This window comes from Diceros bicornis, chromosome 8, assembly GCF_020826845.1.
Source record: "Diceros bicornis minor isolate mBicDic1 chromosome 8, mDicBic1.mat.cur, whole genome shotgun sequence".
Lineage (NCBI taxonomy): Eukaryota > Metazoa > Chordata > Mammalia > Perissodactyla > Rhinocerotidae > Diceros > Diceros bicornis.
Window position 1 is genome coordinate 7,070,004 of NC_080747.1, and position 21,631 is coordinate 7,091,634.

General features: G+C 47.0%; 1 protein-coding gene across 2 annotated transcripts in view; it reads left to right on the forward strand.

Moving 5' to 3' along the window:
• The window catches only part of STX18 (syntaxin 18), a 132,689-nt gene that overhangs the window by 99,870 nt on the left and 11,188 nt on the right, over positions 1-21,631 (forward strand). For both annotated transcript variants that reach the window (XM_058546716.1, XM_058546717.1), the window contains exons 6-9: positions 377-492; positions 10,088-10,176; positions 19,893-19,951; positions 21,074-21,143. In XM_058546716.1, coding sequence (XP_058402699.1) covers positions 377-492; positions 10,088-10,176; positions 19,893-19,951; positions 21,074-21,143 — 334 coding nt within the window. The remainder of the gene's footprint in view (positions 1-376; positions 493-10,087; positions 10,177-19,892; positions 19,952-21,073; positions 21,144-21,631) is intronic.

Here is a 21,631-nt window from a genome sequence, read left to right on the forward strand (position 1 = left end):
CTGGATTTGTTGAACTTGGAACAGTCAGCTTTTGTTGCCTGTTGTCAGCATGTGGGGCGTGTTGTCAACATGTGTTGAGTGTTGTCAGTACGTGGGGCGGGCTCGTGCGTTCTTTCCTTCAGCACATGCTGACCGCACCCTCCCCGCATGCTGTGGTGGGGAAGCATAGTTCTCACCCTGCAGACAGTGACACCAGTACCTTGTAACAGGTGTCCTGTGAGAGGTGTGTCAGATGGTCACTGGGCCCAGAGGCAGCAACTCTGCTCTCCAGTAGAGGGCAAAGAACAAGTGTGCAGGGGTCACATGTGACTCCCTTCTGTTGTCAAAAAAGAATCCTGTGGTGTAAGTAAATTATATGATTGCTACTTATTTTTAGATCTAAGCTGGAACCAGAACCAAGCACAAAGACAAAAGAATCCATGCTTTCTGAGAAAGTTTCACAGAATCCTTCAAAAGACTCTGAAGAAAAGCCTGTCACGGAAGAATATCCAGGTATGAATTAAAATCAAAATCTCGCCTTGCATCTCTTCCTTATGACGTATTGGCAGAAATACAAAGCAGAAAGAGAGGGCACACAATCCCAGACATCTTCTGGTGTTTGTACTTGCATAGAGCAAAGGACACACGGAGGTGGCAGCCTTTTTTCTGTCACACTTCGATCTTATTGACTGCTGCTGGGGCAGGGCGGGAGGACTCCCTCAGTCACCTGGGAGCTGGCAGGATCCAGGAGAAAGGGCCTGACATCTCTGTGCATCAGTGGGGTGGGGACTGGAGACTTAGAATCACGAGGAAATATCAGAGACCTCTGCTCGAGGAGTCTTGCACGTCAGCCTCAGGACCCCTGCACGCATGTGGTGCACTGTCCCAGTGATCTCGGGGCACTGACCCTGCGTGGAGCTGACCAGCCTGCCTCGGGGTGAGGCATGTGATTTCAGCAGCCTTCCATAGCCAATTGAGCTAACAGGATAAAATGCAAGTCTGGGTTTATGTGCTTCATGTCTTCATGTATACTAGAAGTCCCATGACTTAGAACAGCCCCTGACACACAATGGATGCTTAATAAATACAAGATCTCCACAAAGTCTGGAGACACGGGAGTATACATGTTGTCATGGACATCTTCAATCTGTGTGTCAGCCAGTACAGCCACCCTCTGTAGGGACTGCACGCTCAGTTTGCTGTGTTTCAGAGGTGTCGCAGGGGTGGGATCTTGCTTTGCATGAATCCCAGGATGATGGCACACTGAGGCCCGAGAGTCTTCCTTAGCCGCCTCTTTTGTATTATCACAATGGCTCTCATTTACTGCATGTCTCTCAGATGCTAGGCACTGTCCTGAATCTTGACAGACATTACCACCATCCTTACAGCTGCCTGCTGGGATGGGTTTCATGAACCTCTTTTTTTCAGATGAGCCTTCTGAAAGGCACTGAGAGGCTGGGTAACTTGTGGATCTGTGCTGCCTCTCTGTCTAATTTATTTCCTCTGTTTTTACAAACACGGGAATTCAGAATGCATCATAGATTGTGAGCCTGAAAGATGCCAAAGGGCTGTTCTGTAGTTGAAAACAACTTCAGTGGGGAAGGGCAAGGAGACTGACATTTAGTGCGCCCCACTGTGCTGTCACATGCCAGGGGTGTCAACAGATTGAATCTTATTGTCTTTTGAGGTGTTACTGTCATCATTTTATGTGTGAGGAAACAGAGCTTTGAAGAGATCATATAACCTGTTCAAAGTCAGACAAGAAAGGGGTGGCCCTGGGATTCCAGGGCAGTCACTCTCTTTGTAGAGCCTGAGTCCATCCCATAGGCCAGAGGCCCTGCACAGCTCCTGTCTCCACTTGTCCCCGACGAGGGAAAACCCCAACCTCACCCACAAAGTAGCAGGGCCCTGCTTTTCATAAGACAGGGCATAGGGATATCATGTCTGAATTTACTCATGCCAGACACAGCATACTCATTTACTCATTCATACATTCATTCAAGAAATATTGTTAGGACTGATGAGAGTGGGGAGAAACCGGTGCCAATTCTTGGGTCCCAGCAGAGGGTCGATCTCCTGTGAGGAGATTGAGCCAGTCTGCCTTTGTGAGGCCCCGAGCCCACACTGAGGACTGTTGTGCAGCTCCTGTACTGGGTGCTGGGGATACAGCAGTGAGAAGAAAAGTAGGGAAACAGGTGTCATGGAATAGTTACACAGATGGGTGTACAATCACCATGTGAGCTCTGAGAGAGGGGTCCTGGTAATGGGAGAGACCTGGCCTGTCAGAGAGGTCAGAGACCTTGATGTTTCAGTAAAGACCCCAGGGCAGTGAGCAGTGAGCCCTGTGGCTTTCTTGGGGAAGAGTGTCGCAGGCAGAGGGAGCAAGAAGTGTAGAGGCCCCAAGACAGGAGCATGCCTGCATGGCTGAGAAGCAGCTCGGAGGCTGGAGAGCAGGGGAGAGAGCAGAGGGACACGAGGCAGGGAGCACCAGGGCACTAGGTCATGGAGGGCCTTCCAGGCCGTAGGAGGACTGGGGCTTGTCCTCTGGATGAGGTGGAAAGCTGTGGAGGTTTGCACAGAGGACTGTCACAGCTGACTATGTTTGAGGAGAGTTCCTCTATTCAAATAGGACATCAAGAAGAGAAATAGGGACACTTAGGAGGCTGCTAAAGTTACCCCAAAACAAGGTAATGGTGCACTGCACCAAGCATGGTAGCAGGGAAATGGGGAGAAGTGGTGGAATTCTGGGTGTATTTTGAAAGTAGAGCCGCAGAATCTGCTTTCTGGATGTGGGGCCTGAGAAGGAGAACCGTCAAAGAAGGCTGCAGGCTTTTGGCAACTGGAAGAAGGTTGCTGCCCTTTACTGAGATCTGGGAGACTGTGGAGGGGCAGGCTGGGGACTGGTTAGATCAGGAACTCAGTGTGGGCCATGTTCATCCTGAGATGCTGGCAGAGATTGTTGAGTAGGGAGTTGGGTTTATGAGTCTAGAGGTCAGGGGACGGGTCTGTAGATAGCATGGATCCCAAGAGGCATGAAGGTAGATAGAAAGATGGAAGACTAAGCCCTCCCAACACTTCCTGTCTTCCCTGCTGTGTCTTTCTCCCCAGCACTTACCATTACCTTTCTGTGTGTTTTACTCATTTATATTCTTTATAGTCTGTCTCCCCTACTAAAGTGTTAAGTTCCATGAGGACAGGAATTTCTGTATTTTATTCACTGCTGTAACACTGGCGCCCAAAACAATGCCTGGCGTATAGGAAGTGCTTAATAAATCTAAAACAAATGAAGGGGGCTGGCCCGGTGGCGTAGTTGTTAAGTTCGTGTGCTTTACTTTGGCGGCCCGGTAGTTCGCAGGTTCGGATCCCGGGCGCGGACATGCGCACCGCTTATCAACCCATGCTGTGGCAGGCGTCCCACAGCCAATCTTCTCAGCAAAAAGAGGAAGATTGGCAACAGATGTTAGCTCAGGGCTAATCTTCCTCACCAAAAAAAAAAAAAAAAGAAAAGAAAAAAAATGAAGGGAGAAAAGGAGGAAGACTCCATTTGGAATACTGATTGTTGGGCTGGCCCTGTGGCTTAGTGGTTAAGTGCGCGCGCTCCGCTGCTGGCAGCCCGGGTTGGATCCCGGGCGCGCACCGACGCACCGCTTCTCTGGCCATGCTGAGGCCGTGTACCACATACAGCAACTAGAGGGATGTGCAGCTATGACCTACAACTATCTGCTGGGACTTTGGGGGAAAAAATAAATAAATAAAATTATAAAAAAAAAAAAGAATACTGATTGCTCTTAGTTGCTGTGGAAGTGTTTCCTCACACAGATGGAACCTACTGCCTTTGAGAGGTAGAAAATAAATGGTCAGAGTGAAAGAGTGCTGTTCCTCACGGTTTGTATTTTTATCTTATAGTCAGTATTTGCATGTTTATAATCACCAGGTTATCTCCTGACTTAAGGCAGCCCACCCAGTATTAAAGGAGAACTCTCCAGTTTAGTTCTGGTCAGCGTGTAGGAGACAGAATGGTATGATGAAGAGTGTCTCTTTGGAGGCAGTCTAGATCCCAGCTCCAGCACTTACTGGCGCTTCTGAGCACCAGTTCCTCCATTTTTGAAATGAGGGCAGTGATACCTGCCTTTCAGGAATGGGAGAGGAGAAACGGGAGCCATTAGTGTTGCCCTCGCCGGCTGCACTCCTCGCACCTTGGACGCTTCCCCCACCTTGGTCCTGACACGTCTTTCTGAGACGCCCTGTGGCCAGTCCTCTCCTGCCTGTCCGCCTGCTTCCTGGCGCCTACAGCTGCTGACTCAGCCTCACTGTCCCCCATTCCACCAGACCACCTCCCCCTTCATGGTCATTCGATGATGCTTCTTACCTAGTCATCTCTTCCTTGGTTACATGGAGTCCCAAAGGGTAATAAAGTCTGAAGTGTCACTTATTAAAAAGATACACCATTTACTGTATGTAAAAAATCTTGCATATATAACAGATTTTTTTATAGTTCATTTTGTTTGTTTTTCCTAAAAGAAAGCTATTGTCATTGCTGTATCCCACCTTTATCTATTTCCTGTTCATAGAGGTGTGCCATTCCTTTCCCCTGAGTGGAAGAGAAGGAAAACACATGATGGTTATCATCTCCCTCTTTCTTTGTAGCCATCCTAGTAGGCATGAAGTGGTGCCTCATTGTGGTTTTGATTTGCGTTTCCCTGATTATTAATGATGTTAAGCATCTTTTCATGTGCTTATTGACCATCTGTATGTCTTTCTTAGAGAAAGTTGTATTCAGATCCTTTGCTCATTTTTAAATTGAGTCATTTGTCATTTTATAATTGAGTTGAAAGCGTTCTTTCTGTATTCTGGATGCAGATCCCTTATCAGATATATGATTTGCAAATATTTTATCCCATTCTGTGGATTGTCTTCACTTTCTTGATGGTGTCCTCTAAAGTACAAAAGCTTTTAATTTTGATGAAGACCAGCTTACCTAATTTTTCCTTTGTTGCTTGTGCTTTTGGTGTCATATCCTTATTAATCGTTTGTCAAATCTGAGGTCAGGAAGATTTACCCCTCTGTTTTCTTGTAAGAGTTTTAGAGTTTTACCTCTTACATTTAGGCCTGTGGTCAATTTTAAGTTAATTTTTGTATCTAGTGTGAGGTAAGGGTCGAGCTTCATTTTCTCAGACATGGATATCCAGTGTTCTCAGCACCATTTGTTGAGGAGACTGTTCTTGGCACCCTTTGTCAAAAACCAGTTGACCCTGGGGGCTGGGCCTGTGGTGTAGTGGTTAAGTTCGGCGCACTCTGCTTCGGTGGCCCAGGTTCGTGGGTTTGGATCCCAAGCGTGGACCTACACCACTCATCAGCCATGCTGTGGCAGCAACCCACATACAAAATAGAGGAAGACTGGCAACAGATGTTAGCTCAGGGTGAATCTTCCTCAGCAAAAAACAAAAATCAGTTGGCCCTGGACACATGGTTTTATTTCTGGATTCTCAATTCTATTCCATTGATCTATATATGTGTTTATCCTTGTGCCAGTACCACAGTGTCTTGATGACTGTGGCTTTGTAGTAAGTTTTGAAATCAGCAAGTGTGAGTCCTCCTACTTGGTTCTTCTTTTTCAAGATTGTTTTGGCTACCCTGAGTCCCTTGCACTTTCTCATGGATTTTAGAATCACCTTGTCAATTTCTACAAAGAAGTCAGCTGAGATTCTGATAGGGAATGCATTGAAACTGTAGATTAGTTTGGGGTGTTGCCATCTTAACATTAATTCTTCTGGTCTGTGAACTTGAGATGGTGTCCCATTTATTTAGATCTTTTTAAGTTTCTTGCAACAAGTTTTATACTTTTCAAAGTATAAGTTTTACACTTTTGTTGAATTTATTCCTAATACTTTATTCTTTTTGATGAATAAAGAAATTGTTGCCCCTCAGATTTCATTTTTGGATCGTTCATTGCAAGTATATAGAATAAAATAGATTTTTATATATTGATTTTGTATCCTGCCACCTTGCTGAACTCATTTATTACCCCTTTTTTTGTGGATTCCTTAAAATTTTCTGTGTACAGTATCAGGCAGTATGGGAATAAAGATACTTTTACTTCCTTTCTCATCTAGATTTTTATTTCCTTTTCTTTCCTAATTGCCCTGGCTATCTTAGCCTACCTACTGATTGACTTTCAGTACTACATTTGAACAAGAATACTGCCCAGTCCTTAGTGATGAGTAATGGATCTCTTCTTAGCCGGCTCCGCAAACTAACATAAGGTATGCCATTCATGGAGCACCTACTGCAGGTGCCAGACACTACAAGGCCCTTTCTGTGCTAGCCCACGTAATGCTCACAACAGATCATGGCCACATGAGACCACAAGAAAGCAGAGGCTCAGAGTTTAAATAAGTTGTCTAAGGCCACAGTGAGGGACAGAGGCCAGGCTGTGAGACCAGGTTAGTTTCACTCCAAAGTCTGTGGCCCTTCCATGACAGAAGAAGAGACGAGATGGAGGCAGAGGCCTGATTATACAGGCCCTTATAGGCCATGGTAAAGGTTGGGCTTTGATTCTATGTATAGGAGAAGCCCCCAGAGGTTTTTAAGTTGAGAGTGACAAGATCTGGTTCACATTTTAAAACCTCTCTTATGACTGTGTGGAGTTGGAGTGGAGTGAGAAAAACACGGAAGCAGGTGGACTTGTTAGGAATCTGTTGCAGTAGTCCAGACTAAGATGACAGTGTCTGACATGAGGGCGGCAGCAGTGGAAATGGAGATGGGAGAAGTGCCCAAACTCCGGTCATCATTTGGAGCTGAAGATGAGCTAGTAGGTAGGACGTGAGATGTGAGGGACAGAGAGGAATCAAGGATGACTTCTAAGTTTGGGGCTTGAGCAGCTGGGTGGACTGATATGAGGAAGGCAGGAGGAAGATGAGGTTTGGCAAGAAGGCTGGGAGGAGTGAGCAGGGAATGGAATCAAAATTCTGGTCTACATTAGATTTGAGGTGCCTGTTGGATTTTCAGGCGGAAACAGTGAGTCACTTGTTGGAGTGAGCCCAGAGCTCAGGGAAGACCCAAGGGTGGAGACATTTGGGAGTCCTGGGCAAGGTGATTTAGAGCAACCGGCCTGCATGCGTCACCTAAGGAGAGCATGGGGGGCAGGGAGGAGCCTGTGCCCGACTTCCAGGGTGCTGCCCTGTTTTCTAGGGCCTATGACATTTCATCTCTCTCCTGACCTCAGTGTTGGTGGATAAATCTCGTTCCCCCACACCTAGCTATTCCCCCTTAGGGGTTGTGTGTCTGCCCTTTACTGTGTGCCTGTCAGAGGACAGGCACAGGTTCCTGTGCGTGGACATTTTGTTAAGTTTATCTGCAGTTAGCAGAAGGATTTTTTAAAATCTGGGCTATGTGGTATCCCTTATCTTTTCTTTTCAATTTTTTTCATTTCCCTTTTGAAACATGAGCTGTAACTTAGACAAAAAATACTTCAGTATAGGACTAAGTTGGTATAGTTCTAGGCAGACGATGGTTTCTTGCCTGTTATACCCCTGTTTTTTTAAAAGGCACTAGTTTTGTTACTGTTTCATTTAGTCAACAGTATTGAGCACCTCTGTGGTCACGGCTGACCTGTCCATATCTGATGTTTAGGCCTTTTTCTTTCATATTCTTACTCAGCCAGGATGTGATTTTCATGTACCCATTTGTCATTGGTTTCCCCCAGCGTTAAGATGGGTATGGTTATTTGAGAATACTTCTTACGCTTCTTCTCAAATGAGCCATGGTTCTTGCTCTGAGGGAGCTCAGAGTTGACAGGGAGGATAAGATTCCAGCCCCTGAGAAAGTGAGTAGTGCCCTAAGAGAGGGCACATGTGGGAAGGACAGAGTTCACTCAGAGGGTCAGGGGGCTTTAGGGGGAGGTGCCCCTGAGAAATGAATCTAGACTTGAAAAAACGGAAGCTTAGAATGTTCTAGACAGAGGGAACAGCATGAGTTAAAAACTCAGAGGCCAGAAAGCATGGAGCAACGTATGGGATGTAGTCAGTAAAGAAAACACTTGTAGGTTAGCGAAGCCCATGAAGGGGAGGAGTGAGAATTAAGGTCTGAAAGGCAGGTGGAGCCACACCGTGTGGAGGGCCCTGAATGCCAGGCCGAGGAGTCCGGACTTGAGTCTCTTGGCATTGGGACGCGCTGGAAGTCTGGGTGCAGCACTGGTGTGGGCAGCGCCGCGCTTCAGGCTGATTCTTACGGCAGCAGGTCAGGATGGCTCCAGAAAGCCACAAAGGTGAGCATGTTGAAGAGTTTGAATTCTCACAACAAACTTTCCATGCTAGCTCAGAGCTAACTTATGCTGGGTTCTGGTGTGAACAGTGTTTCAGTTTCTAACTTTAGTGTTCTTATCCTTCAAAAACAAAAAAGTAAAAGCTTGACATCGATACCATCATGAGGAAAGTAGGAGACAGAGGACTCGAAGGTCAGAAGTGGCATGTATGAAAAGTACAGGTGTTCCCATCTCAGAAAACGCCACCTCAGTTTCTAAAGGTGCTTTCAGCCTGTCTTTTATAAATGTGTCTTTTATTTATAAATTATATATATATTTATGTATATATTATATAAAAATTATATATAAATGTCTCTTATAAATATGGTAATAGTTCTGGCAAAAACAGCCATTTTTTTAAACTTGCACTAAGTCGTGGATGACATGGAGTTTTCTTGTGATGATGTATCCCAAATAACCGTGCCCTGTACACATGGTCTGCCTAATCTGCTTTCTCTAAATTGGTGCTATCATTATGTCCTTTTCCCTTATCAGTCTCAGAACAAAAACTCTGGACTTTTGCCCCTTTTGAGGAGCTGAGATCAGCTACTGGAAATTTACTGAGATTGAGGAAGAAAAGAAAAAGAAGCACTATTTGCCTTTGAGTACGTGGCAACCTACTGACAAGCCCAGAGGCACTGCTGAGACACCAGACACAAGTCGCCTTTAGAAACAGAGACCCCATTACAGTCTCCACCACAGAGCTGTCCCTTTCACCCACTCCCCTGCTCCCACCCACCCCTCTTAGCCGTGCAGGCCTCTGTAACCTGGTCCTGGGTGCCCAGTCCCTTTCTAGGAGCCTGTGCTAGTGGTACATTTTATCGAGGATCCATCATGTGTTTATGTTGATCATGGTCAAAAAGGTCTCTGGATTAAAATGTTGATACACTCCCAGTTGGCACTTCACGTCCAGGTATCTATCCTGGAGTACAACAACATGCACACAAAGCATGGACTAGCACACGGTACCATTACACTAGTGAAAAACCCCAAACAACCAAAGATGTATCAGTGGAGTTACGGTTACATAAAGAATAGTGTAGCCTTACAGTGGAATATTATGCAGCATTTTAAAGGAATGAGGTAGATCTGTGTCGATGATGTAGGAAGATCTCCAAGATACATTGTTAAGTCATAAAAAGCAAGTTTTAGAACAATATGTTAACCACTGATATCTTTGTGAAAAACAAACCACCACACACAAAACTATATTATTATTTCTGAGTTGGGGTTGGTCAGGGAATTGCATATCTGTTTGTATGTGCATATACTTAGTCTATGAAGCTACATCAAAGCGATAACAGGGATTACTTCTGGGAGAGGAATAGGATTAGGGAACGGTGTGTCATTTCCAGTAAATATCATATTTGTAAATATCATATTTACAATATTTACATATTTACAAATATCATATTTGTTTTTTACAGTGAAAATACCCATATTTGCAGTCTTTGAAAAAGAGAGGGAGGGGTGTGAGTGTGTAAGTTTTGAAGTAAAAGACACCTGAAGGCTGATCCTGAAGAATATCCGTTTGTTTTGCAGCCACTGCTGATTTCACTGCTGCACTGAGACTGCGTAGGTCCCTCTACCTGTGCTCCTGTGCGCGCGCACACACACACAGACGCATGCATACACACACACATATGCATGCACACACAGGTCTAAACACTGGAGAAGAATCACGCCGCCCTGCCCGAATGTCAGCTGATGGACAATCAAATATGGAATAAGCTGTAAGTTTCTGTTCCGTCTCATAAACCAGCCTATTCTAAAGTGAATATTTTGCCTTCTGTCTATTTTTAACAGAAACGATTCCGGCCGAAGCACAACCTGAATTGAGAACCTGGGGAGATGGCAAAGGTGAAGATGAATTATCCCCAGAAGAAATACAAATGGTAATGCTATTCTCTGCCTAGTCATGTATTTTTAACTACTTTTAGTAAGAGTATTTCATTGAATAGGAGGTCATCCTACATGCCCTTGCCCTGATTTTTATACCGAGTTTTTAAAATTATAAATAAATATTTTAGATACATCTTTTCCACATAATTTCCTCATTCTTAATTTGCTTTTCATGTTTTAAATTTGCAGTAGCATAAATAAAGAAGAAATTGCCTAAGAATAATTTTACTAATGTTAGATGTCTTTTCAGCAAAGTAAAGTAGTCTTCTAGACTAAATGGGTCTTTTATGATTGCTGCTATGGTGCTTTTTAATTGTTTGAATTGCTGGTGTTGTGGTGATGTGAAGAAAGCATAAGGAACAACTGGAAAATGAAGAGTGATAGCTTAGCTGCTAATACATCTCCTGCTAGTTACCTGTTCCCTGGTTGCTGACTGTTGCAGTTTGTCATCCCCGGGTGAGTTTCAAAAGGAAAGGATAAGTTTGGCAAGAGCCCCTGCCAGCTCATTTCCAGCAGTGTCTGTGCACAGCTCACCTGGACATGGGCACGACACAGCTAAATGGAATTCACCTACCTGACAGATGCTTCCTAGGTCTGCCCACGTAACACTGTCCTCTGGCAGAGCTGACAAACTGGGTCCCACATAGTGTACTTGCCAGTGGCTGTACGTGACAAATGATGGCACCTTAATTTGTGCAGCAGTTTATAGTGGGAAGAACTTTTTAGTACTCATTTTTTCTAGCATACTCTTAATAATCACACTAAGAGGTGGTGGGGCCTTACCATCTCCTTTTAACTTAGGCAAAAAGCAGTAAAGTGTCTTGCCCAAGGTCCTCTAGTTAATAAGTGTTAGAGCTTATTAATAATCAGGTGGTAGATTTCCACCCCAAGTCTCCTGCTCAAGAAGGTAAGAAGTAGAGCATCGAGCAAAAGCTGTGTCGAGCAAGAGAGGAATCCAGTCTTCTCCCAGCCTTTTGAGCCTGCAGACTGAGGCATTTGTGTTGCCAAGCTCTTCTCTTCACTCTTGTCTTCATATCTTGCAGGAATCAAATGTTATGGTCTCGGAGAGGCTTTCCCTGGCCACCCAACCTGAAGTCGCCCCCAGCCACTCTGTCCTTGTACCCCTCCTCATTCCTCCCTCCCTCCACTAGAATACAAACTCCGTGAGAGCAGCATCTTGTCTGCTCTCCTTGCCTTATTCCCAGAATAGTGTTTGGTAACTATTTGTTGAATGGATGAGTGACTCTGAGTATAATATAAAGCTATAGGTTGTTTTAAGTGGTAAAGCAGGATCATCAGCAGGAACTACTAGAATATTCTGTCTAGTTTTAAGTTATTACTATTTATACTTATGAACACCTTCTATATGCCAAGCCTTTTACATATGTTGTCTTGTTTAATCTTCATACCAACCCAGTGAAGTAGGATTCCCCTCTCATACAGTAAGAAAACAAGGCACAAAACTTCCAAAGCCCTCCCAAGGTCACAGAGCCAGTGAGCAACCGAGACACGCTCTGTGCCCTAAGCCCTGGCTCCACACCCTGCGCTTTTTCCCCATATCCCAGCTTATGTGAGTCCCGGTGGGGTTAGTGGCCTCGGTGAGTGTAGCTGCACAAGAGCTGTGTGACACGCTGACGTGGCAGCCTGGTAGAGGAGCCAGCCAGCCGTTAGGGGGCCCGCTGCATGGTGATGCAAACGCAGGGCTGCAGGCCGGGCCCTGCAAGGGAAGCCAGGTGCACGTGTCTGCTCTGTTGAACATTGGCTGTCAAGGGCAGAGAACTGGCTTCAGAATCCTCTTGCTCTCCCGACTTCCTGTTTCTTCTCCAAGCCTGAATGAAGGACTGAAACACCTATAGCACTGACAGTGGGGCTAACGACTGAGTGGGCTGCCTGAGGTGCATGCCTCACAGGGCCAGACACACAGGGGGCACCTGTAATTGAATTCTCTTGGCCCTTCTCCTTCAGAGTGACACGTTGTGCAGAGAGGCAGAACAGCTGTCCCCTGCTCAGGGTGGAAGAGACTGGGCATGCTTGGGCTTTTGGGTCACAGCTGCATGCGTGCAGGGAAGGACTGTAGTGTGCATGCTACACTCAGGGCAGGATCAAAGGGTCATGCAGAGTGGCAGCTGCAACTCCATGGAGTTTTATACATATTTTATACACAATTCGGTTTCACAGTCATTTATCCACCTAGATGAGTGGTTTCCCTTTAAAAGTATCACCTTAGAAGCTTGAAACTGATTCTAGTGAAGTACTATTAGCCATACTTTCCTGGGACTTCCTTTGGGGGTGCTACCTGAAAGCCTGTGGTACTTTCCTTGGAATAATAAGCAGAGCTACCTTGTTCTTTATAGACAGAAGTAATTTGGAGCGTGGGAGGTAACTCAAATACCTTAAAGTGGCCTGCCAGGCCCCTGCCTTCCTCTCCAGCTTCTCTCATGTTCCAGAATGCACCCTCTGACTTTGAGTACGTGCTCAGTGCTCACCAGACCCAGCAGATGTGTGACCTGGAAGCCTCACAGTGTAGAGGTGGCTAGAGGAAGATGGCAGCATGGGTTCCAATTAGCCGCTGTTGCTGCCCAATCCAGTGGAGAGATGAGGAGGGCCTTGGCCGGAGAGTGGCAGTGAAGGCCGAGATGAGAGAGATGTCGGTGGAAATGGACTGGACTTGGTGATCCATTGGAGAGCAAGAGGAGTGTGAGAAAGTGTGAGAAGGAGAAGGAGCCTGGAGCTTTCTAATTTGGGTAAACAGGATGCTAGCAGTCAGGAGAAGGGAGGGTACACAGAAGGTGGGAGGGCTGGGGCAGGGCGGGAGATGATGAATTTCATTTTGGACAGGTGTGAGTGTAAGGTGCCTGTGCGACATCCCTGGGAGGTGTCTAGTGGGTGGTGGGATCCCGGGCTGGGGGCTTAGGCTAGAGATTCGAAAGTGGGAGGCATCTTCCTGCTGGCGTTTCAAACAGCGTGTACAGGGGGGAGAAGAGAAGGGCCAAGGACATGACCCCAGGGACACTCCACTAGAGGGCAGGCCAAGGTGGAGAAGCCAAGTGGAAGTAAGGAACAGTTAGATCATACTCCTTTCTTATAGCCAAATGATGGCAAAAGTTTCTTAAAATATCATAGTTTTTCTTCAGTTTATACAAAGTAATTTTATTAATGAAAATGTCATGTTCCTCCAAATGATGTAACCTGACCACATATCTTTGCTAGAGATAAAAATGTGTATAGCGCTCTCTCTTCATTAGGAAAGAATGCATTTGTATTTAAGTAGAATTTACCTTCTGTTTAGGACTTTTTTTTTTAATGCCCTGCGCTACTCTTTCTAAAGGAAATAGCTAGAATAATACTAGTTGTTTGCCAGAGGATTTTGCCCTTCTCCTGTAGGCAGTGGCGAGTAGCAGAGGTGTGTTAGCCTTTGCAGATGCTTGACTTAGAAGCCTCTAGGCACATGGAGGGTGGACCAGAGGAAGGCTGGCAGCAAGGGCGCCTATTAACAGCTGATACCTCAGTCCCAGTGAGGGATGACGGAAGAACATGGGCTTTGGGGCTAGGCAGAGTTGGTTATGAATTCTCTTTGGTTACTGTCTCTGTAATTCGGGCAAGAAATTAGCCCCACTGAACTTCCACTTGGTAAGAATCAGCAGCCCCACAGAATTGTCGGGAATGCAGTAATGTATGTAAGGGGACCCGGCAGAGTGCAGGCCACACAGCAGCTGCTCAGCCAGTGTTGGCTCCTCACGCTGATAAGCTGTTGCTGTGGCTGTGCACTATTGCCTTCACTGCACATGTGCAGGTGTGACGTAGCTAACATATATGAGAAACAAATGTTCATTTCATAAGGCTCTTCTTTCTAAAAGGACTGTTGATGCACCACACTTCCATTTCATTGTACTGTCGTAGCTGAATCATTGTCTAAAATCATGCCAGTGACCATTCCCAATAATGCTAGTTATTTCGGCTTTGCAGTATCAGTGACTAATCAGAACCGGCAAGACCTCCCTAATTTTTATTGCGTTACTGCAAGTGGATTGGGCAGAAGGCTGTAATGTTCAGTACTTTTATGACAAGCTATTTAATGTTCAGTTAACTTCTTTCTTAGTTAGGAATAATAGCTAAGTACCATATCTTCTAGTCTGACTAACCCAAATCTTATTTAAAAGGCTCAACACTGGAAAGAAGAGAAAGAAATACTATGCTATTGGTTTTAAATTGGAAAGTGTTGTAGCAAATTGTGATCATAATTCATAATCAGTGTTTTGGAATTTTTCCTCAGGGTAAAATAATGAATTAAGCCCTATAATAGCAATTTAATTCATTATTTCACCCATAGGAGCAGTTGTTACATGTTCCAAAATGGTTGCAGAATATTATGATTTGCACAGTAAATTTCCATTTACAACTCATGACACAGGTATATTAATACCTTTGAGTTAATATAAGCAGATGTTTTGTGGTCAGGCTGAGTGGAACCAAATTGTTTTCTGATGTTACATTGAGAAAATACCTCCTTTTCTAAGCCTACATTCATTTTACTTGCCTCAAGTGAAACCACTTGCATATATTGCTGTATTCTGTGGAATAGTTTTTAAAGACATGAATGTGACTTCTGTCCTTAAATCCTCATGAAAGGTGTCCTTGGCCCCTGGAAGCAAGGCCTGCCCTCGGTGGCCAGGCTCAGCTCATGCATTGTTGGTGGAATCTGAGGGCCACACGAGAGCTGGGGTCCAGACCCTGAGGAGGTCTGGGGCATGGGTGGGGATCAAGGTGAGGGTCGCAGACGAGGGTAAAGGTGTTTGGCACAGAAAGAGCACACCTGGAAGAGCCCACAGAGCCCTGGGTGGTATAGGCTCCTGAGCCAAGGGGGCAGACTGCTTTCTAGGCCGAGCTGCTGTGGGTTCCATCCCCCTGTGGGTTCCTGGTCTTTGGTTCAGTTAGCTGCTCTTGGCTCTCGGCAATGCAGATACTTCTCCTGGCCTCCTTTTATACTCAAAGGCTTTTGTGGGAGTGATTTTCTTTTTAAAACTATAGTAAAGAGGATTAGATTAGAAAAGGGTTTTTGTAACAATGTATTCGCAATGTGGATTTGTATCCTTTAAACCAGATTATAAACCCTTTTGTGGGGCCCTATTTGAAAGTCTAACTGACTTCTCAAGGGAATAAAGCAGTTAAATAGTATTGCCTAACCTGCGTATAACACACGCCGTGTCCCAGGTACTGCTTCTGAGCGCCTCAGCGTTCGTTAATTTATGCCACCCCACGTGGTAGGGACTGTTGCTGGCCCCATTTTACAGAGAGCTCCCCAGTCCTAGACTCTTAAATATGAGGCCTACCCCTGTGGTTGGGGGGCCGGGGGGAGGTTGCTGGGGGCATTAGTCTGCACTGAGGGAAAGCATTGTATTCTGCTGTGAGACCTAGACAGTGTGGAGCGTAATGGGCCATGGCAGGGAGCCCAGAGCAGCAGGCTGGCTGCTGTCGTGCTCGTAGGACGCTGCTTGCCCACCTTACCCGTCTTCTAGGCATCGTCCTCTTTTCAGTGGCTCACGTAGGTGGACAAAGTGTTGCGTGGACTGCAGCGGGTTTGTCTTCCCAGGGTCTATAGGTGTCCCTGTCTGTGCTGCTGACGTGGAGACCAGGCTTCTCCTTCAGCTTGCACCTTGTGAAGTCTGTGTCTTCACACAGACACCAGCTGCTGCAGCTGCCGTGAGCCCCAGAAGATGATGCTGAGTGCACATTTCTTGTGCCTGAGAGTGAAATGACCAGGAGTCACAGTGGCCCTCTGGAATTTCAAACTGATGGGTGCAAGGGGCCTTCCAAGCCTTTCATGACTCATTTGGCATATGCAGAATCTGACTCCAGAGAGGTGGAATAAGAATAGTTAACATTTAGTGAGAGCTTACTATGAGCCATGCACTTTGGTGAGCAGCTTACACGTTAGCATGTCTTCCTCCTAACGACTCTATTAAGTGCTATCATTATGCCAATTTTAGTGATGAAGACAGAGGCGCAGAAGGGTAAGCTACTTGCCCAAGCTCGTACAGCTTAGGAAGTGAAGGAGCCATCCCTCCCCACCCTCAGAATCAGGCAGGAAAGGATAAAACTCACCTTAGACTCACTCTCCACTTAAGAACTCATAAGTTCACAAAGAGAAGCTGACAGGCCAAGGTCAGTGAGTGGTCCAGGGTCACCCGTGGAGTCCCACAAGTCTCCTGGCATACTCACCACCTACCCCTGCCGCCAGGCATTTGCTGCCCCTGCCCTCCTCAGCAGATGAGAGGTGAGGTGTACAGGTTTGCCGTTGAGACAGCATCAGAAACCATCCTGAAGCCTGGTGCAAGCAAATGTTGTCAGCAACCTGGCCATTACCTACTCTGCCTGAGCCCTGCCAGATCTCATTGAGTGGCTGCCTTGTACTTGGCTGTAGGAAACAGGTTTTGTTGTTTTAAAACAGCAGCTTCATTGTAACTTCGCCCTCTGAATGGAGGCTGCTCTCCATCAAGCTCCTGGCCTTTGGCAAACATCTCTCTTCAGCGGGTATCACTGCTTGATCCCTTGAGGCATTTGTTTCTCCCACTTCCTCCAGGGTCGGGTATTTCTCAGGTGGCATCAAGACCCCAAGGGTTGGAAGGAAATCAGAGCCAGAATGCAATCCCACTCCTGACCGCTGCTAACAGGAGCCCTCCAGAAGTAACAATTACCGAGAGGCCTGAAAGGAAGTGCAGTGTGATGCCATATGCCCTCAGGTTGGGGGTAAACAAAGAAAGCTTTGTTCCCAAGGAACACTCCAGTAATAAATCACGTTGAACCCCTAGTTAATCTTGTTTAGCAACAGTTTAAAAGCATAAAAGGACTGTGGATTTAAAAGGTTAGCGCCATATTTTGTCATTACAAAAATTCAAAGAAAATGCCTCCTACCAGAAAAACACCAACGACCTGAGTAGCACCTGAGAGAATTAGTCCAAGTGAATTAGCACCTACATGCTGAAGTAACTGTATCTTTCCCTCAGTACAGGACTTGTAAGTAACCGTTGAGTTGACAGTTAACAGAACTGATGCTTTCAAACTCAAAAGTGAAATTTTTATTCTCTTAAATAGCCTTTTTGATGCATAATTAGACGGGCCATTATGGTACCGTGTCAGTAGCCAGCGAGACAGCCTGCCACTGGTTGAGGTGGCCCTGCAGGGAGTTTCCCCTGCACGTCCCCCCTCCAGAAGCTTTGCCAACTCACCCGTTTTCTGACCCAGTATGTCTGGAATGGAGTGGAGGCCTCTTTATGTTTTGATGAGCAGCTGGAGCTGAGAAGCGTCATGCCCTGCGCTGGGCTGGGGGTCCAGAGAAGAAAGACCACCCTGCCCCAGGAGGGAAGACAGGCCCCTGAACAAGTATGAGAAGTGGAGTGATGGAGTCAAGGACAGGGGAACTTTTCAGAAAGAGAGAGGGCATGATGGAAGGTGATTAAATCTGCCCTGATGTGTCTGGTCACTAATAAGGTGCCTACGCTGGGTTTTGAGGGACCATCCGAGTTCCCCAGCCCTGGATAAACCCATCCTAGGCTGAGAGCTATCCTATGCAGACATGAGGTGGGGGATCGCAGGAGATGCCCACAGAGGCGGGCAGTGGCCAGGTCGCGGGAATACTGCACCTTCGATCTGATCTGTAGGGCGAGCACTGTGGCATGACTGGCGTTTTAGATCACTTTGACCAAGGAGTGGATGACGGACTGAAGGAGAGCAAGAGATTATGAGGGTGGAATTTAGACGATAGGAAAGGAATGAATACAGTGAGTTGTCAGGTGAAACTGGCAGGCAGGGAGGGCGCCAGCGTGGAGCGCAGGGCTGAGGTGCTTAGGGGAAGGGCTGGAGATGAGAAGCACTGTTGAGGCCCTGCCCAGAGGAAGAGATGCCTCCCCGAGTCTCCAGTGCGTGGGAGTGAGCAAGTCAGAAGGTGAGGGCTGGGGGCGCAGGGAGGGGCGAGGAGGTGTAGCAGAGGGAGTAGCATGGGAAGTGCAGAAGTAAGAGAACACAGTGCATTCCCTCCCTGGTGAAATGGGAGCAGGGCAGCGTTGGTGAAGGAGAGCGTGAGTCCCTGCATGTGAGATGCCGCATGGCCCCTGGTGGTCACCGTTGAGTTCCGTAAGCATTATCTTCTTTCTCCATTGTTGCTTTACTAAGCAAATAGAACCAGATCTTCACTCAGTCTGCAAAGCCTCTGGAGAGCAAGGGCTTGCTTCAGTTTGTTCCCCTACACAGTGCCTGGCACAGAGAATGCCTCAGAAAATATTTGTGGGTGTGTCTGCAGCTGTAATAGAAGTGAAAGAAAGAACATGTATGATGCTTTTTCAAAGTTGAATTCTGTACAGTTCCCACCCTCAAGCAGCTGATAGTCACATGGAGTTTGGGACATGTACAACTTATGGCAAGGCAACAAATGATTAATATCCTGAGAGGTTTTCAGAAGACGTTAGGCCAAGATTAGGAAAATGAGAACTTTGATCTTGGGGCCAGGGATGGTGTCATGGAGAAGGTAGCATATGAGGTGGGTCTGGGGGACATGGAGGAGGAGATGGAGGACACCCCCTGGCTATCTGCGCATTCAGGAGTTGAGTGGGCACACGAGGATGGAGCTGTTGGTCTTGGTGGTGAGGGGAAGGAAGAGATTGTCCTGGTCCCACAACATGGTGAAGCTTCAGATGCTCCATCCTTTTGTTTGGCCAGTATCAAGTTAGTAAGAATGGCTAGGAGAGCAGCTGTCTTCTCTGCTGAGTTAACTCAGCTCTGACAAGCTCCCTGGGTATCAGGCGCAGGGTGGCCATCTTCGCCTAGACTGAGCCCTGAAGCCTGTTCACCAGACTGAGCACCAGGAATGCAGCTTCTCTAGCTCCTGGGCCTGTCTCTGTTGTGGCTTGGCCAAGGGCACAGCTCTGAAATCACACTGCATCCCAGTGCAGCTCTGCCGCTGCCCTGCTCTCCGCAAAGCCACTCGACCTTACTACTCCATTAAAAATAAAGTTGCCAGGGGCCGGCCCCGTGGCTTGGAGGTTAAGTGTGCGCAGTCCGCTACTGGTGACCCGGGTTCGGATCCCGGGCGCGCACCGACGCACCGCTTCTCCGGCCATGCTGAGGCCGCGTCCCACATACAGCAACTAGAAGGATGTGCAACTATGACGTACAACTATCTACTTGGGGGCTTTGGGGGCTTTAGGGGGAAAAAGGAGGAGGATTAGGCAATGGATGCTAGCTCAGAGCCGGTCTTCCTCAGCAAAAAGAGGAAGATTAGCACAGATGTTAGCTCAGGGCTGATTTTCCTCACCAAAAAAAAAAAGGTGCCAGAGGCAGAAAGCAAAGGCCCGTGGGGCCACAGAGGAGAGGGCAAGAAGGATAACTGAGGCCGACCCGTGTTCCCACATGCTCTCACAGTCAGTCATCACAGTTGACTTGCATACTTGGAGTTCAAATGAATGGGATGGAAAAGTCAAGCCACAGGCAACCCAGCTGTTCGTTGCATTTTTATTGTCTTCCTGAAGCACCGATGCTCAGGGTCTTCCAGCAGTGCCATATTGCTCCGTGCTGGAAAAGGGACTCAGGGGTGATTCATGGAGATGGATCAGAGATTTCTTTACAGACACCTTACTAGACACTTGCCTTTGGCTATGTCGCTTTTCTGACTTAAGTTCAGTATGATGTTATTCTTAAAGTGTTTGTTCCCTCATAGTTTGAACAAGAAAATCAGCGCCTCATTGGTGAAATGAACAGCCTGTTTGACGAAGTGAGGTATGTATGTAGTTCCTTTGTGAGTTGATGGCCTAGTTTACAACTTTTCTAGAAACTAGGAGCTTGATTAATTTACTTTGGTACCCAGGCATCCACGTGTGGCCCTTGGGGGGCGTGCGGGGATGCTGCCCGGATTCACGGACTCTCCTCAACTTGTGGGCCTGTAGGAGGTAACCCCCTGCCTGCTGCTACAAGGCACCCAGGTGCTGTACCACCCGAGAAGATCACTTAGTGATTGCAGATTGATCACCAAGTATAATTACCACCACCATTTGGGGGGCTATTTACACTTGATTCCTCTTAAGATGAAATGGAGGCCTTTTGAAGGACGGCTGACAAAGGGAAACCTCCTCCTGCAAATGGCGCCACTTCTGTTGCTGCCTGTGCTGGAACCGTGGTTGACTTCAGCCTGTGCCGCCATCTGTGTCTAGCCACACACCACCTCCTAGCCCACCCCCAGGGTCACCTGTGCTGCCCCTGAAACAGGGGAGAGCTCAGACACTCAGTGGCTGAACCCAGATATATTTTTCAAAGGTAATTAGAAGAGTTCTTTGTCTTGGTAGGGAGTGGGTTTGAGTGGTAAATATACTCTTTCCCTTAACCTGCTGAGCAGTAACAGAGTTGGGTCATCAGCGTATCCTGAGCTTTTCTTTTGCATCCCCACCATGTGTTACTGTGGTTACTAGGCTAGGCACGGGCCTTACTATTAGGAGACTGTGCCTTATATAACTGGGATGTGGCCATGTGCTCCTGGCCCCATGCACTGACTCAGAAGGCAGGGGCACTGCGGGTCATGTTACACGGAAGGGCACATTTCCAAACAGTCCAGGGTGCCCCACTAAGCTGGGAGACATTAAAGGGGAATGGGAAGTAGAATGAACCTTCCTCTCCCCATCTCCTCCTTCCCTGAGCCTGACCTAGAGTCCTTTCCCTCTCTCATGGGTGACATGGTGTCCCCTCCGTCTCTCGCGGGTGACATGGTGTCCCCTCCCTCTCTTGCGGGTGACATGGTGTCCCCTTCCCTCTCATACTTAGGGGAGAGAGTTTCTTTAGAAATGTGTGACAGTTCTGTTAAGATTACCAGGTCCTAATAGTTAATATGTAATCTATTTTTTTATGAAGGCAAATCGAAGGGAAAGTGGTTGAAATTTCCAGACTCCAAGAAATATTCACAGAAAAGGTTTTACAACAGGTAAGACAAAGATAGTCGTTTTAAGTTTTAGCTTAAAAAAGGAATATATGAAGAACTCAGGACATTTCTTCTGAAGTCTTCTGACCTCTGCAGCCCTGTGCCCAGAGCCAGGTGCTGTTGCCCAGTGTGCTGTCATCGAGCTTCTTGGTGGGAAGCCCCTCGTTCCCCTGGCGTGGCCTTTGCATGTGAGGGGAGCTCTCCACATGGGAGCCGCTGGCTGGCACGGGTTGGGACCCGTGGCTGCCCTGTGCAGTGGGGCACACAGAGGAGGCAGTCAGGTAGGTGTTGGTTCTGGATGCCCTTGGGTAAGCTGGGTAGCCTCTGAGCATGGCTCTCCCATCTATAAAATGGAGGGACCCTTGCAGGGCCGTTGTAAGGTTCAGGGGTAACATGGGAAGTGCCCCACACAGTGCCTCATGGGTAGTAGCTTTTCAATAATAGTGTTACAGGAGCTCAGACTCAGCCCTCTCAAAATGCCAGGTCCATGC